We start from the raw sequence: 18,366 nt of genomic DNA on the forward strand, positions 1-18,366 counted from the left end.
GAGCCACCACCTGAGCGGAAGACTAATGGTCTCAGATTTGCTTTCTGCACAAGTCAAACGGAGAACTGAGTGAGGGTGTGGCCTGAACCCAGCCCTACATTCTCCCAGCCTTTGGTGGTGTAATTCATCTCTGCAATCCTCCAGAAATGGGGTGTGGCTTTCAGCTCACTTAAGAATAGTTACATTGGGGAGGCTGTAAGCCTGAGATGAAAATAGAAGCAGGACCACACTCCTCCTGATGGTACTGGGGAAGGATCTGCCCAGGCCCATCTCTAAGCTCCTGGTAGCTTGCCCATCTGTGCCATGCCTTGGTTTGTGACATAATTCCAGTCTTTGCATGATCATCTCTCTGCGTGTGCATTCGTTGTCTATTTCCGCCATTTTATAACATGAGTTGCCATGGTCAATTGCCAACCTGAGTGGAGGGGAAACCATCTGGATTAGTAAAACACACCTTGGTTGGTGTCTGGGTTAAGTCCTTGATGGATTTGAAATACGATGGCATAATCGGGAGACAGTTAAAGATAAAAGATGGGTACCCAGCTAGAGAAGGGTCACTGAAGATGTATCCTGGAGGGCTTCATCTTGCCCTGGCCTCCCTATGTTTTTCTGCCTCTTGGCTACCATCTGAACTCCTCTGCTTTGCCATGCCCTCCTGATACCATGAGGCAACTCTTCCCTTCTCGAGTTATGTCAGGGACTGCACAGCAATAGGAAAGCTAACGGACTAGTCACTAGTAGCTCTTCTACTCCAGTAGAACTCATGCTGACTTAACGAACTGCACTCACTAGGACTCTTTCGAAGACCATGCTCTGAGTTTCACATTTTCTGCTCATCACCTTCATCACTCCAAGTCTGTCCCTAGCACCCATCATTTCTTTAATTTTTTTTTTCATTTTACATACCAACCCCAGTTCCCCTTTCCTCCTCTTCTCCCCCCTCATCCACTCCTCAGAGGGCATAAGGCCTCCTTTGGGGAGTCAACAAAGTCTGGTATATCAAGTTGAGGCAGGATTAAGCTCCTCCCTTCCGTATCAAGGCTGAGCAAGGTTATCTCTCCATAAGAAATGGGTTCCAAAAAAGTCAGTTCGTGCACCTGGGATAGGTCCTAGTGTGACTGTCAGCCCCCCACCCCACCCCACAACAGATCAAGCCACATAACTGTCGCCCACATTCGGAGGGCCTAGTTCAGCCTCATACAGGTTCCCCAGCTGTCAGTCCAGAGTCCATGAGCTCCCACTAACTTGGATCAGCTGTCTCTGGGGTTCTCCCCAATCATGATCTTCACACACACACTCAACTGAACTCCAGCTCAGCCCAGTGTTGACTGTGGATAACTGCATCTGCTTCCATCAGTTACTGGGTGTAGGTAGGTTCTATGATGACAATTAGGGTCGTAAGTACACACTAGTAGGATTTGCAGGAAGAGGAGGCAGGAGGATCACAAGTTTGAGGCCAGCCTGAGGTACACATTTGGGCTGGAGAGATGGCTCAGCAGTCAAAGACTAGCCTCACAAGCACGCATTATTTCTAACATATATATAGCCATCTTCCTTGTAATTGCTGTCCCTACAAGCTCATCAACCAGTTATACAGCATCCATCTAATAATCTGTTGAGATACCTGAGACAGTTCTTGGAGAGACAGTTCTAGTGACTTCTACTTGGCTTCTCCTACTCTAAAAGCCCCCATTCCACAGGTCAGAGAACCTATATGGCAATTACTCCAGTTTCTCCATATGTCTAATCAGGAATTACAGACCAGGAGAACACAGGATAGACGTCCTGTGATGACTCAGAGCTGAAACTTCACTGGTTACCTAACGTCAACAAGTCCCTACATCACAGTGATGGTCAGGAAGTTCAGAGGTGGTGTCCAGCAATCCTCTAAACATCTGGCTGTTTCCTTCCTCAGTGCATACTCACCTTAGGCAACAGCCATTGTACTTCTGGAAGACTAGGAGAAAGCTAAATAAGATAAAAGCTTAGCAGGATGCAGACTCCTTGCTCAAGCAGATCACTGTGGTTTGGATATGCACTGTTAGAGGCTCATGTGCTGAAGGATTGCCCAATCAGCAGTGTTCAAAGGCAAATTAATCCCTATGATTTGTGGTAAGAAAACACTGCTGAGAAGAGGTAGGAAAGAGGAGGCTGGGCTGCTATAGCAGAGAGAGACCGAAATGTTCTCTTTAGTCCCCAGTTCCGACCAAACTGGAAACACCATTTCCTTCACCAGCTCCTGTCTCCGTTTTCTGGTGAAGCAACAGACCGGAGATCCCACAGCAGGACCACCAATCAAATTCCTATTCAAGGCCACAGAGCTTCTGCATGAATCCATTCCTCTGGGTGAAAGGGAGAAAAACAGAAGGGAGCTTGTGGACAGAGAATGAGAATACTTCCTGGTTTTTAATTTATTGTCACATTAATGTAAGCTGAAACAGACTGTTACATCGACACCCAACACCTCAGGACTCAGAGAAGTGCATGCTTTGCTGCTGCAGACGGCTTTGAAGCGTGTGATATCACAGCCTGAGAACTGAAAACCTGTGATCTCGAGCCCTCCTGCGGGCGCAGTCGCTTGTCAGCACCACTTACCAGATGCTCACCACAGGAGGGGTCCGAGCTCTGCCAGGCAAAAGTGGCTGGAACCCACAAATCAGTGTGATTAGTTGTCCCGTGCTGGACATGTGTTGGAAGAACAGCAAACACCAAACATTTTAATACCAACTAGAGGATTACTGCTTCTACAGGGAAGGACCCAGCCACTGTAGCCGCCTCGGCTCACGCTAGCTGTGCTCAGTCTCTGGCACCACAGGCTTAGGAACAAGCGGGAAATTTCAGCATCCCACAGCAGCCGCCACTTTGAACTGCACGATACACTACCATACAAAACGTAAGCACTTGTCACATGTCAACTCTTGGCCACAAACAGAACATGAAGAACGACCCAAGGACAAAACACCCACAGCTGTTGGCTAGAGAGAGGGCGATGACAAGTCAGAAACTCTGCATCCAACGTTTGCCTCCAGCTTCCTATTTTACCGCCTTCTGGTGCCGCCATATCCTAAGAGAAAAATAAAGTCTACATTAGCTTTTCAAAATCCAGGAAAACTGCTTCTAAAGTTGCACATGTCGTACACATTTCTAGTGAGGAACCAGGAAAGCAGGCTATGAGGGAGGCTATGAAGCAGCACAAGGTGAACAGGGTGTTAGGGGCACAGCAGGTACCAAAACCTCACACATACTCGCTACCAGGAAACCAAGGAAGAGCTCCACTGTAAGCTAACTAACATGCGAGCAATATGCCAATATGCAAATACCATCATGAATACGCAACGTTTAATCTAAAAAATGCAGAGAGGGCAACAGACCTAAGCCATGCCCTGCTGCCCTGTCTCAACTCAAACTCAGGAGAAGACAGGAGGAGGAATCATGAATTTTTAATGTTTTTAGTGTGTTGCTTCACTTCCACCCACCCGTCACCCCCCATACACCAGCAATAACAGGATGTTGATACCTTAGAACATCACTGAGCTTAATCTGTAGTGCATAGAGTGTATGTACTTCTGCTGCTGAAATACAGCTGCCCCTCCATATCTGTGGTTTCCACATTCACAAACTCAACCAACTAAAATTTGAATGTATTTTTAAAGACGCGCCTGTAGCACACACATACATACCACCTTCCTTGTCATGCCCTAAACATCACAGGATAACAATCACATACATAAGGTGTGCACTGTCTGAGGACCACAAGAGGTTCAGAGTTGATGTAGAATACCTGGAGGGCATCCTGGACTACTGAAATGCAAATGCTATGCCATCTTTACGTAGGGATCTTGAGCATTCACTGGTTTCATTATGCCTGGGGATCCTGGAAGCAAAACCACCACCGTCTCCCTATGGGGGCTGGCTGCATCTGAGAGGACACTGCGGGGCCTAGGGAGGCCTAGGTTCCAGTTTAGTTAATGAAGTGCTTATGTCATTTACATCCAAACCAGCACTAAGACTCCTCTTAGTGCTGTTTCTAAACAGCTATAATGTCTCTATCAAGTTCATGAATTATACATTGCTCCGGGTCTTCCTTCTGAAGAAAGTCAACCAATCCAGGGAGATCTGTAAATGCCCCGTTTCCCACACCTCTCACAGTTAGCAGGTGTTTTGTTGTTTTTATTGTATCTTTGCTTTCTAGAAAACATCTTCACTCTCTAAAGCAAGCATTATAATCATACTGTTGACATTTTTAAAAGTCTAACTCAATATATTTTTATAATTCTCTTGAATTTGAAGGCCAGAACTCTACAAACTTTGAAGGCTCTGGCTTAGAGTTTAAAGGTTTGGAGTTAAACATTTATAGACACTAACATCCAGGAAGACTTAATTTTCAAGTCACTTTTAGGAAATATTTAAAGTGGGAAGAATGAATTTGAATTTGGTTTCAGTTTCAGTTAACTGTATTGCTAACATGTTTGGTGGACACACTAAACAGTCACGACAGCTCACACACAGGCGTCTCGGATGGGCAGACATTGTTCTGAACTTCCCTGTCCCCAGCCACAGCCTCAGTATTTACCTGACGCTGTTCTGGTCCTTGAGTCTGCATTTGAGCTCGAGGAAGCAGAATAGCCCCCTGCACCTCCACCCAGCGGGGAGTAAGCACGGCTATTCCAGCCACCAGAGTATGAAGAAGGGTAAGACGGGTGGTACCACGAGTTTGAGAAGGGGGTCGCCGCCCTTAAAGACACAAAAGTGAGTTAGGCATCTTTTTTTCTGACCAGTCACTTCCCAATTCCTAAGTCATCAGAAAAATGTCACCTTTATCAAATATTTTTACTATGACACAAATTTGGTGGCTCCTTCTGCCAACTACAGCAATTGCTGTGGGAACAGAAAGAGGCGGGAAGGAAGTAGTCCTTCTTTCTCTATTCCCAACCCAAGGATGAGCTCCAAGTACCATGGAACTCAAGACATTCCAAGACCGGCCCAAGCTCTTTTCCAAGCCTTCCTCTATCACTCCCCAGACTGTCAACTGTCCCTTCCAAATGCTGTGTCCTCCCCTGCCTTCTTCTCATGTGCTCAGATTCACACAGAGAGTCTTTCCCCTGTCTCTTAGGAGAACATAGGAAGACAATGAGGGAAAATAATAGGCATAATACTGACCAAAGCAAACCAAGCCCTGTGCCTTCCCCTCTATGCAAAACTCACATTTAATAGGGCAAGATCACCACCATTTGTTTCCCTTACAAAACCAAATCGAAAGCATGTAATGCTCTGGAAGCAAAGCAGAGGCACGCGGGCCGAACTAAGGGCAAACGGGACGAGTGCAAAGCTTACCTATTGCTGCCAAACAAATATCCTAACAGTCCTCCAGCTCCCAGGCCAGTCCAGAACCCTGGCCCTGAACTGTCACAGCCTTGTCCCGTGAAAGCACTCCCAAAGCCAGTATTTTGTGGTCCTTAAAATAAAATACGTTATTATTTTATTAGATTACATTATTAGATTAAGTGCCTTCATATACACATTTCATTATTTCATCTGTACAGTACTACTTACTAATAATGTTCAGCCCTTAATTCATGGAATTCCAAAGGGGTGTTTATAAAATATTGGCTTTTAACTCAAGAGCACATTTCCCACAGGCAGAGAGAGAGAGACTGAGATGGAGAGGGATTTTTAGGATTTGCAAGGATGGTTTTCCTACAAGATTATCACCTTTGTTTTTAAGTTCAGCTTCTAGAAGATAACCCCCTTTCAGACTCCTCCTTTCTATGCTATAAAGACTCCAGGTGACAACTATGCCTAAGTCTCTAGTGGAAAAAGGCAGCCTGACAGTAGTTATGACATCAGACCACAGACATCATCCTCCACTTAGAGGAAACTGTACCTCAGAATGCATGCTAATCTTATATACACCCATGGAACAATAAGATTGTTCTCTGTCCCCTCCACGTAACCACCACCCACCTCAGACAGCTCCTTCCAACGCAATAGATACCCATGGTATGTTATCTGAGATAAACAGTAATCAGATTTCCTATACTTTAATTCTGTACATTCCATGACTACATATGCTTGGGGCCCAAGGAAGTCAGAAGAGGGCACGGAATACTCCTAAGACTAGAATTTTATTTTTTTTATTTATTTTTTTTTTAAAAAGACAGTTGTGAGCTGCTATGTGGATACTGGGAATCGAACCCATTCCCATTCTGCAAGAGCCATCTTTCCCTCAATATCCTTTTATTATAAAATGGCTCTCTGAATCCTCTGCTCAATTGTAGATGATTACATTTATGTATTTGAGAGAGTGCACAGCACCATAGCATGCATGTATTGAGGCCAGATGACAGCTCGCAAGTGCCAATCCTCTCCTTCCACCACCGGCTCCTGAAGACCAAACTCGGGTTACCGGGCTCAGAGGCAAGCACCTTACTCACTGAGCACCTAACCAAATCCCTCCGCCCAGTTTTAATGATTTGTCTTTTCTCGAATTTATGGATGTCTTTGTAGTTTAGATACAAGTCTTCTGTCAATGGTACTTTAACAAATTCTTGTCTTTTTGGTTGTGTGCCGCACTGTTAACAGACCATCTCTCCAGCCCATGCTTTACGTCCAAATCTGTGGCCTGCCCTTGTCATTTCTTAGTAGTGTTTGCTGATAAACAGACATTCTGGATTTATGTAAAGTCTAGATTACCTATTTTTCCTTTCACAGTTAGTACTTTTTGTGCTATTAATCTTTATTTAGCAAGGGAGGCAGAGGCTGGTGGATCTTTGTGAGTTCAAGGACAGCCTGGTCTACAGAGTGAGTTCCAGGACAGCCAGGTCTATACAGTGAGACTGTCTCAAACACACACACGCACACACACACTCACACGCACGCACACACACAGGGAAACATGCCTATACTCTATTTCATTCTAGTAAGTTGTTTTACTTTTTATATTAAGTTCTATTTTTTGTGTATAGTGAAGTAGAAATCAAAATAACATTTATTAACAAATCGACTTGAGTTTTCCAGCTAAAATGATGATCTACAATTACCAGGCAACTTTAACAGTGACCACAATACACTGTAGGAAGCAGAGCGGCAGCCAGCTGCCTGGCTCAGCTGGGAAAGGTGCTGTGCAGCTGCCACTGTGACGATGGCAAGTCCAGCCCCATATAAACTCAATAAAGGTGAAGGGAGTGACTATGGCTGTCCTCTGACCTCCACATCCACCCCCTACACACACAGAGACAGTGCACATACACAATAATATATATACTTAAAATTTTTCTTTAGAGAAAGGAAGGGCTAGAGAGGCAGCTTGATTACTAAGAGCACCTGCTGTTCTTCCAGAGGACCCACGTTTGGGTCTAGAATGCATATCAGACAATTAAATAAAATCACTTCTACCTCCAGTCCCAGAGGATTTGACACCCACTCTGGCCTCCACAAGTACCCACACATATACAAAAATACATTATTTTTTTCTTTTACTTTTTTGAAAAAAGATGAGTTTTTTTTAACCCAGTAAACAGATGAATGTTTTGTTTCCAGATGAATTAGTGTCTTCTTCAGAAACAGACACAAGACTCACCTGCTCACAGCAACCCACTCACTGCCCTTACGCAGGGAAACACACCTGTGAACTCAGACTTAAAGCCCGGCAGAGGTGCTCCTGCAGCACTGGGAAACCTCTGATAGCGCTGGGAATAGGGAGGGTACTCGGAATACGGTGGAGGAGAAGCCTGGCCGTCACTGAGGAACAGTTTATACACGGCAAAGGCAAGAGCAAGGAGTACTCCAATGGTAACCAACCCGCCAACACCACAGGAATCCGCAGAGTACAGCTTGTGATAATAATCAGAGAAACCCTGGTGTTTTGTAGACTCCTTCAGTTTCTTCAGGCCCAGTTCCGTGTAATCCAACTCATACTCCAAGCCGCAGGAACCCCTGAGGACGTACTGGTCTTCAGAGGATTCGTAGCCCTCACAGCTCACTACCGTTTTTCCAAATTTGTATGCAATATCCAAATCGGTCTTACATTCCCACTGTGAAAGAAGAAATAGAAACAGGCTCTGAGAACAAGATTTTTTTCCTTCAATATATATCATAGCTGTCACAAAACTGCAAAAGAGAGCAAAAGGATGATCCACAAATTCAAGACAGTAAGTATGTAAGGAGACAAACTCAGAGCTTCAAAAACAGCACTTACATTAGCAACCTACTTAAGCTTGGTGTGGGTATTTTGTGGCTTTTCCTTAGTACCCAGATATACATTACATGTTCTTCCATACATGTTAGGTATTCCATAATATACATCACATGATATTCCATACATGTTAGGTATTCCATAATATACATTACATATTCTTCTGTACATATTAGGTATTCCATAATATACATTATATATTCTTCTGTACATATCAGGTATTCTATAATATACATTACAGATTCTTCTGTATGTGTTAAGTATTCAATAATTTATAAACCTGAGGCAAATTTTCAAACTATCACCTGCTTGCCACTGTTGTCGAAGGACTTCCTCTACAGCTAGATTCTCTAGATGGTAAAAGAATCAGCAACAGGGAAGAGGCCCTAACTAGTTATCCAATACCAAGTGGCCAGCTCTTAAATATACATGCTTGCAAAACTGAGTAGACTCAGCACATTGTATTTACATATTAATTATGTACATTATATATTATCATATACGTGATAACAATTAAAAAGAGGCCATGAATTTAAGGGGACCGTGAAAGGAATTAGAGAGAGGAAAAGGAAGGGGAAATGATATAAATCTAGTAAAATAAATTTTTAAATCAGCTTCCAATACATAAGATCTAACAACTGCATACAGCAGATCACCTTTTGCAAATCAAAACTTTCCACACATATTTTGTAAAAACCATGAACTGACTTTACAGGGTCTAATTCTACATAATCTTCTCTAGCTTTTTAAAGAAAAAGAAAACTACAAGAAGAACCCATATTAGCTTGAATTTTACCAGAGAGAGACAGAGATGAGAGACACAGAGGAAGCAGGTGTTCTCAGCCGGCACAATGGTCCAGATTGATGATGTCACCGACTGAAGTGCTAGGCAGGAGGCTCAAGGCCAAGGCCAGCCTAGGCTGCACACCAGGATCCAGATCAGCCAGGGAACAGTAAGATCTCAACTCAATAGAAACAAACTGAAACTGGAGTGCAGCTCAGGAGCTGAGCACGGACAACGTCCAGTGTTTGCGTCCAGCACACCAAAAACTAAGCAAACAAGCAAGTTCAGTTTAAATTCTTTCATTTTAAACAGATAGAATGCTTCCCTCACAACATTTAGAGATATAAGCTAGGGTGGTTCTAACTGCCTTTCTGTTAGGTTTCGTTCGAGTTGGCCACACTGCTTCACTGTTTATGAAACAGCCTTGCTGAGGTGTGATCACATGGGATTCTCACGCTTTAGTATTTTTAGTAAGTTCATATAGCTGTACTAACAGCTTGAAGATCTAATGATCACCCCCAAGGAAGCCTCAGCTATGAGCGGCCACCCGCTTCTCCTTGCTAGTGCCCCACCCTAACTGAACTGCTCTTCCTGCCCCCGCTGAGACATTTGCTGAGAGGAGATTCATAGGTATGCAGGTCTCTGTCTGTCAGTGTCATCTTTGCTTCAGAGTGCCATTTCCAAGGTTCATCCATGTTACAGCACGAATCAGCACTCCGCTCCTTTTCACGGCTGAAAGCGCTGTACCTTATGATAGACTACACCGTACATTCATTAGGAAAGGACATTTGCACTTCTCTGTTTCAGCTGTCTCAATAGTCCTGCAAATATTTGGACAGTTTTTGGGAAGAACTGTCTTCAGTTCTCTTGGATATATTCCTAGGAGTCAAATGATTGGGGCATCTTTTTTTCCTTTTCTTTTATTATTCTTTTGCTTTGTTTTGTTTTGGCGGAGGAGGATTGAGGATAGTTCTAGCTGTTTGGAACTCACTGTGTAGACCAGATGGCCTTGAACTCAGAGGTGTGCCTGCCTCTGCCTACTGAGAGCTGGGACTAAAGGTGTGCGCCACCACACCCAGCTTTGAGGCGCCTTCCTTGATGAGTTCTTTGAAGCCCAAATGTTGTTTATTTATATAATATACAATTTTTCTTTTTGCTGTTATCACTATACTAAGTATTGATGTCATTTGGGAAAAGATGTCTGAATTTGTTGGTTTAAGTAAACAGAGCAAGCTGAATCTACAACAGTGCATGCTAGAGCAGTCTCTGAGGGCTGGGTTTCCACAGAAACCGCTGCTGAGCATGCGCCCACACAAGAGAGGCTCACTTGGTGACACCTTCCTTCCTAGCACAGCACTCGTTCCTCCTGAGTCTGAAACAGTGTCCTCCACCAGACACAGCTCTACACCACTTTGTTGTATGTTTACAATTCATGTACTTTCTTCACTCTCCTACTAGATGACTTTCCTACTATCCTAGTCATTGGTATATTTTATATATACTTAAAGGGCTCTATACATCATTAGCACCCACATCCCCATGCAAAAGTATTTTAAAATGTAAATTACATGTAAAAGTACTTTAGATTGGATGTGAGATGTCTGCATTAGCCAGGAGATTCTAATTATGTAATAGTGGAAGGGTGGAGCTGTGAAACCAGTATTACCAGCAAACATAAGCTTGGGCCAGGCAGAGTGACACACACATTTAACCCAGAATTTGGGAAGAAGCAGGAAGATTACTGTGAGTTCAAGGTCAGCCTGGACTACAGATCCAGTTCTAGATCACTAGGCCTACCAAGTGAGATCCTGTCTGAAAAACAAAATAACAAAACTCTGAACTACTTAGGCCATGCATAAAGGTTTTATCAAGCAAGAATAGTACTTTTCCAAAACACTGATGTCTCAACAGTTTACTGGATTAAAATTTGCTGTGCATCATTTTTGCCAAAAAAAAACCTCCACCTGGCAGGGATGCTCATTAAGACATGACTACTGTTCTAACTAGAGATGACTCACTCCATCCTGCTGATGCTCACTAAGCTGAAAGTAAATAGGAAGGCCTCTCCTTGTGAAGTGAATGCAAGCAGTGAGGACTTCTAAAAGACATTCTCCCTCCCGCCCAGCTACCAGGCTGCCAGCCTCATGAGCTGTGACCCAGGCTGAGGGGGCTTTTGATGATGTAGCTGTCTTAGAGTCATTTCTGCTCCTGTTAAGTAACCCTTCATCCAAGCCCCTATAGGTAACCCCAATAAACGCTAGTGGTCTCCTTACTGTGTGGTCTGTCATTAAGTTCCCTATCGGGGTGAGTGGATGTTTGCCCACGTCCCCAGGAACAGTGTCCTACCACAGAACTGTTTACACTGTTGCTGCGGCAGGAGCTCTTACCTGCACATCGTAGCCGTCCCAGCCTCTGTTCTGGCACTGGATCACCTTGGGGGTATAGGCATCACAACCAGCTGTGCCTCCAACACATTTCAGCTGAGGGATAGGGTCCAGCCTCCGGGAGGTGGTGTAGCGGTCATAGTGAAGGGTAAGAGCTTTCACATCCCGCAACAGGATTCTGTCTGAAATAAGAACACACATCAGAGTGAGTACCTCAGACTAGGACAGGAAGAGCAGTTTCAAAGTCAAGTGTCTTTCTTGGCTTTGGAGGTGACGAAGAGAGGACACAAAGTCATCCTAACAGTATCCCAGCCTTTCTCACAAAACTGGGATGACCACACATTTAAACCTCTTGTCACTGCATCATGAGTGTTGTGTAGCCCTGGCTATCCTGGAACTCGCTCTGTGGACCAGGCTGGCCTCGAACTCATAGAGATCCACCTGCATCTGCCCACCAAGTGCTGGGATTAAAGGTGTGCGCCACCACCGCCCAGCAAGATTGGCTTTTAAAAGGTAAAGGTGAGCTTAAAACCACAGAGAAACCCTGTCTCGAAAAATCCCCCAAAAATTAATTAATTAATTAATTAAAAAATAAATAAAAGCCAATCTTACTTTCTCCAGCTCCCCATTTCTGTCATAACCACAATTACCAGCCTGAAAAACATCCAATCAGGTCATAACAGAAATACAAAGCTTAGATACTTCTTAGTTTACCAAGTACAAACTGGAACACACAGAAAGCTCTAGCCTTTTCCTTCACATGTGTACGGGGTTCGCAGGTGTCCACACCATCACACACGTGAGGAATCAGAGCACAGCTTCTGGGAGCCGGTTCTCCCATCAGGCTTGTGTGGTAAGTACTTTTACCCACTGGGCTGTCTCACTGGTCTCTTCATTTCTTAATCATAATCATGGTCAGTCATTTATGTTAGCAGACACAGATCTCCATTTACAATTCACCTGTCAGACCGACATCAAAACCAATTTAAAACTGGCCTTACAAATTGAAATGCCTCAAGAGCAGGTTCAATATTTACAGCCATGAGAGGTTAACTGGCTAAAGCTCCTCTGGGGGGTCTGACGCCCTCTTCTGGCATTCACAGCACCAGCACACACATGGTACTAACACCAGGTGTGTGTATCTAACAGTTAAATATAAATATAAATTATATCACAACTGGCACACAATTAGAAAAGCTGAACAAAAACTGAACCCAATACTCAGAATTGTGGGTCGACTATGAGGCACTTCCATTCTACGGGGGTGGGGGATGGGACAGGACAAGTCAGTGAACAAATAGGGCTGGGTAGTGGAGTGTGCATAGCCAAGACAGATCTGACACATGGCATGCACAACTGTTCGTCTCTAGCTCGGCATAACCTCCGCACTTAGGAAGCTAAAACAAATTATGAAGTGGAGGCCAAGCTGGGCTAAATACCCAGATCCTGTCTCAAAAAACAGCAACTGATCAGCAAAGCAAGACTGACCGGCAAGATAAGTGGGGCTTTTGGAGGCTGCTCATGTGAGGAGCAGATGCAAAGGCCTTCCGTCCTACAGATGGGAGGCACTGACAGTCATGGGGGTGATCTCTGTGATCTCAGATCACAGATTTCTTCTGGCCAATGGCTGGGTTCATGACTGTGGTTTTCAAAATTCAACGACAGTACGATGAAGAAGGGAAGGAAGAGGCTCCAGAATCTCAACTGACTGCAGGCATAAAGATGGGAGCCAACTGCTATACAAGACAGCATGCAAATCTCCATGTGGATGCTCTGTGTCCTCACAGATAAATGAATTATCCTGGGAATTCCTTCTGTGGGGACCTCACCTGACTGACACGCTGTTCTATAACTACACATTCCCTTCATCTTTTTATTAAATTTATTAAAGTATTTATTAAAGTATTAATGAAGTTTTATTCCCAGGAGTTCAAGCCCAAGTCTGCTACACACTGAGTTCAAGGCCAGCCTAGGCAACCTGGAGACCTGTTTCAAAAAACAAACAAACAAACAAACAAACAAACAAAAACACAGACAGGGATTTTTCAATTTTGTATTTGTGTATCTGAGTGCACAGCAGTAACATGTGACGGGCAGAGGACAGTCTGTGACACTGCTCTCTCCGTTCTCTATGTGGGTCCAGGGACCAGAACTCAGGTCATCGGGCTTGGCAGCGGGCACCTGCACCCACCGTACCATCTCTCTGGTTTACAAACTGGTGTGTTGTGCCCCTCAGGTCCCCCGCTTGCCCAGGCAGGGTTTCTCTGTAGAACAGGCCTGGCTGTCCTGGAACTCACTCTGTAGACTGGCTGGCCTCGAACTCACAACGACCTGTTGCTCTACCTCCTGAGTGCTGGGATTGAAGGCGTGTGCCACCGTGCCCTGCCTAAAAAGTTTGGCTCATCTTCTTTATATAAGTCACAAAACTCTCAAAACATATATAAAATAAAGGCAATGTGTTCAGTATCAATTGTTATCTTTTTTCAACTTCTGAAATACTATTACTTGTTCTCATTTAAAATATAAATTATACTGTATTTTAAAAACAAATAGTGGATCAAGTCATGAAAATTACAGAAATGAGAAATCATGATATTCAGTGAACGTCAAGAATTTGCTCATTGCTAAAGGGGCAACCAATTACTTCCCTACTTTAAAAAGTTATTAAAGATTAAAATTTAACATGCTGTCTGATTCCCCAGCAGGAATAGGATCATAAACAGCCTCAGCTGTTAAGGGAGAGCTCCACCTCACTCCTTATAATTTGAGTTAATAATTAAAACTGGCAGAATTAGAAAAATTTTCACTTTCATTTTCTAACCCTTAGGAGACAGATTCAACCAAGGAATAATTAGTGGTAAAACTCTGGCACGGCGCCAAGACCGGTCCAAGTGAGGAAGGAGTAACTTCACAAGAAAGATAAAGCCGCTTTAATGAGTGATTAACCAGCTTGTAGAAAACAGAGTGAACGGATGCCAAGAGGATTTGCTCTCACTAATGCTTACGCTTGGCTAAAAGGGGTTTGAGACCAGCCTAGACTACATAAGCCCTTGTCTGGAAAAACTAAAAGAAAAAAAAAACTATACAGAACCTGTCTCAACATAGACAGAGAGACAGACAATCACTGAATTTAATCCAATACCAAAGGTGCACTTCGGAGGCAGTTTTGATCAGACAGCTTAAGCAAATTTCTGGAGCTGACATTTGAAGAGTCCTTATTAATAAATGTTAGACATAATCAAAGCAGCCACACTACCCTTCACGCACTTTCATTACACAGTGGTACCAAGCTCAGCCGCAGACAAACACAATACTTAAGCTGACATTAAAAATAAGGGGGGAAGTCGTCTTAAATGAATGGAAGTAATATAACTTTGGTGCAGCTAGAAGAAAATCCACCTGCAGCCACACACAAACTTAGTTCAACATGGAATAAAGAGCTAAAATCTAAACACTTGGGAAGCCCAGGCAGGAACACCTTAAGTTCAAGGCTACCCTAAACTATATAAAATAGTTTCTCCAAAATAGAAAAAAAAAACCCTAAAATTTCCAAGGACTATATTAAACTTTGCTATACTAAATCCAAATTTAGAATATATAAAACATATAAAACTAAATAATGAAAATGTTCCATAATTTTAAGGGTTACACTATGAATAAGCGAAATAAGAATAACTTGAATTTACCATAGGAGGCTTGAATAATGCAAAGCACACTGAACTAAACTGACATCACCAACTTAATATGACTTTGGCCAAGGCAATAAATTTGTCTGCTCCTAAGTTCCACCACCTGTAAAATTAAGATAGCAATCTTTAAATTTATTGTAAACCTTCAGTATAATTTAATAAAACTGCCTGCCAGAATATCTGATGCATAGTAGGTGACTGTGTATGAGAAACAGTTCCAAGGCTATTTAGGAACTATATACATAGGAGTATAATTACCATAACCCCAGAGCAGGATTCTCTAGAGAGCCTTCAGGTCTAAGGATAAAAAGCTCACATCATATCCTCCCCTACTTGTTACATCAGGCAAAGCACACACAGAATCCCCTCAACTCCAGACTTGTTAATCAAACTCTTTTCTCAGCTGTCAGGCTTAAGACAAATGTCACCAAGGCCCCTGTATCAATCCTCCCCACACTTCCCAGAATCTTAGGGAACTGATTAACACTTCACTCAAGCCAGAACTCTTACGCCATCCTTATCTTCTTTTCCTTCTTTTAAAGACAGGGTTGCTCTGTGTAGTTCTGCTATCCCAGAACTTGCTCTGTAGACCAGGTTGGTTCTTTAGACCCCCTCCCCATGCTGGGATTGAAGGTGTGTGCCACCATTGCCACCGGCCTTCCTTATCTCCCCCACTGACACCCCATCACAACACCCAAGTTCAGAACAGGTGAAATAACCCAACACCCCGGCTCTCCCCTGACCTAAAGGGGTCACTGCTCTTGGAGCCTACTCTAGACAGCTTTTCACTGGGCTCCTGCTTCCAATCCACTCGTCTTTCATCTATTTTCCAAAGGTTAACCCACATGAACTTTTGTAATTTTATACCGTATCATTTAACGCCTCCCTCTCTTCAGGTTTCTCAAAAATGTCACTTTTACGGTGACTTCTTCCCTGATTGATGGATACTTTCTCCTGCTCATTGTTTTACCATTGTCCATAACTCATTTCACCATGTGACAAGCTATCTACATATTCACTGTCTACTCCTCCTCAATAGATGTAAATTCCTCGGAGACAGGACACTGTTCTTCACAGTTATACTCTCAGCATTCAAGGTACAGGTGGGTTGGAGAAAATATCAAGAGAAAAAAAAAATCGAAAAACTTTAAGTAGTCTTAGAAAGGTGCTCCCCTCTCCCCAGACAAATTACTGAGTGTTCTATATTACCTAAAGACAACGTAAACAAATAAATAAACTGGGGAGTTACTTAACCAAGTCTTGATAATTGATATTCCAATCAGATCCCTTCATAAGTCAGTTCCTGAAGATCTTAAAATGAGGCTGACACCAATCGAGTTAATACTAACTGCAAAATATTCGGTGCTTTCTGATCCAGAACAATGCATTTTACAGCAAGAGTAGACTAAGAACCACCAGGAAGTGGTTCACCATTAATTTAAATGTGGTTGGGTTTTTTTGTTTTTTTTATTATTATTATTCCTTCTAATTCCCCTGAGTTTACAACTCTAAAGTGCCCCAGGTTTTAAATAAATTCTAATCAGGTCTTTCATTTTCACATAACCTTCTAAGATTACTTAAGCAAAGCGAACAGGTATTTTACAACCACAGTGGCTTCTTAACAAAGCATCCTTCTCAAATTAAAGGTTACTCAAGTGTGAAGTGGGGACCAATTGTCTCACTGAATTCAGCACACAGGAAGAAAGTATCTTGCAAAAATAAACCTGTTACTAAATTCAAAATCCAAGCATGTTCTGCCATTGCTGCATTTTTCCATGCCTGACAGTTTTCCTCTCCAAACTAAAAATGTCATTTTAATTGACAGTTTATTTCTACATTTAAATAGATATTGGGCTCCCTCCCGAGTAATCAATTCTCATCGCCTCACCTAAAAGTTTAGAAAATGTACTAACTAGGAAAAAACAGCGGAAATCCTGTTTACAAAACCAATATAATCCAGAATTCCCAAATTTGCAGTCCTGGCCCCTAGGCATGACTCAGAGCCTGCTGGTGGCATGGTAACTGCGAGTCATAGCAACAGGCAGCCATGACAACGGTGGGGGATGATGACATCAAACAGCCATGATAAAAAGATAAGATGCGCAGGTGAGGGTCAAACTTGTCATCAGGACTCAAGGATGCGGCCGTAGTGTCCGAGAAAGCGGACAATCTGGGAGTCCAGGGACTTGGAGAAGGGGACTTTTAAAAACAAAACCTTGCGCCCCGCCCACTCCTAGAGGTCCTCACCGGGAGGAAAAAAAAAAAATCAAAAAAGCCAGAAAAGGACAGACTGGAGGAAACTGGTCTAAAACGGCAGCGATGAAGGGCACGGGCACCCGTCCGTAGGGCGGCACTCACCAGGGTCGTTCCAGCACAGCGCAGGGCCCGCCACTAGCAGGAGCGACAGCAGGCGCAACAGCGGGCAGCTCGCGGCTCCCGGGCGGCCGACAGCGGCCACGGCCATGGCGCTGGGTGAAGACGGCGCTCGGCGGCCCGAGACCCGCTGCGAAAATGCTCCCGCCGCTGCGCAGCAACCCCAGGAACCCACAGCCGAGAGCAAAGCCACCGACTGCGGCGCGACGGTTCTGCGACCTGCGCCGCCCTGACGTCACTACCGCTGCGGCACGTAGTCATCCGTGATTGGCTGCCTCCTGCCCCTTCCCTGGGCTCCGCCTCTTTGAGGGCGGGATCAGACAGGGTGCTGTCGCGTGGGCGGAGTCTATGCTCAGACTGGCATGTTGTGTCTGACTGGAGAGTGCTGGAAGGTTCCGGAAGATTCCTTTAGTGAGACGCTACCACAGTTTAAGAGGCTAAAAACTTTCTGAAAGGGAAATCAAGGAAGTAGTTTGGTAATTCGTATAATCCAAAATATCACTAACCTTTCCAAAGGTTTTGTGGGTTGGTGTTCTAGTACCCTGTCCTAAAAAGTAATCAGTGGAAGGTACCAAGGGAATGACATTGTGATTTCCGAACTCGGAACCTTGCACTGTTCCTAAGACATGAACGCCTTTAGAATGTACAGGAAGCCAAGAGGAGGCAATCCTGAACGAATAGATAACCCCCACACAAAACGTTTTCCTGGACTTTGAATCCTGCGAATCTGAGTTTCTTGGATGAGTTCGTTCAACAAATACATGTTGAACGCCTAATACACTAAAATAAAATATAACAAAATAAAATAGCCACTGTTTTAGCCGTGGGGAATAACAAGGTCTTTGTATTTGGAAAACCTGATGTAGCACAGGACAAACTAAAAATAATAGGTAATGGTAATTTTGTTATCAAAAATATAACAATAAGCATCAGGAAGCAAAT

The 18,366-nt window shown here is 43.7% G+C and overlaps 1 protein-coding gene across 1 annotated transcript; it reads right to left on the reverse strand.

The window, feature by feature from the left end:
- Window positions 1-2,387: 2,387 nt before the first annotated feature.
- Saraf (store-operated calcium entry associated regulatory factor) lies at window positions 2,388-17,644 on the reverse strand. The gene is made up of 6 exons (XM_048456573.3): window positions 17,410-17,644; window positions 11,366-11,544; window positions 7,625-8,033; window positions 5,335-5,455; window positions 4,574-4,734; window positions 2,388-3,064 (listed from the first exon to the last, which is right to left on the reverse strand). The coding sequence occupies exons 1-6, from the start codon at window positions 17,513-17,515 to the stop codon at window positions 3,039-3,041; spliced, it is 1,002 nt and encodes a 333-aa protein (XP_048312530.3). The 5' UTR covers window positions 17,516-17,644; the 3' UTR covers window positions 2,388-3,038.
- Window positions 17,645-18,366: the final 722 nt, after the last annotated feature.

Source organism: Myodes glareolus, chromosome 23, assembly GCF_982192425.1.
Source record: "Myodes glareolus chromosome 23, mMyoGla1.1, whole genome shotgun sequence".
Lineage (NCBI taxonomy): Eukaryota > Metazoa > Chordata > Mammalia > Rodentia > Cricetidae > Myodes > Myodes glareolus.

Coding starts and splice junctions, on each gene's coding strand:
- Saraf (XM_048456573.3), bottom strand. CDS start 17,515: ATGGCCGTGGCCGCTGTCGGCCGCCCGGGAGCCGCGAGCTGCCCGCTG. Junction 4,735..5,334: donor TATTTGTTTGGCAGCAATAG/GTAAGCTTTGCA, acceptor TGTGTCTTTAAG/GGCGGCGACCCCCTTCTCAA. Junction 3,065..4,573: donor AAGGACCAGAACAGCGTCAG/GTAAATACTGAG, acceptor TTTTTCTCTTAG/GATATGGCGGCACCAGAAGG.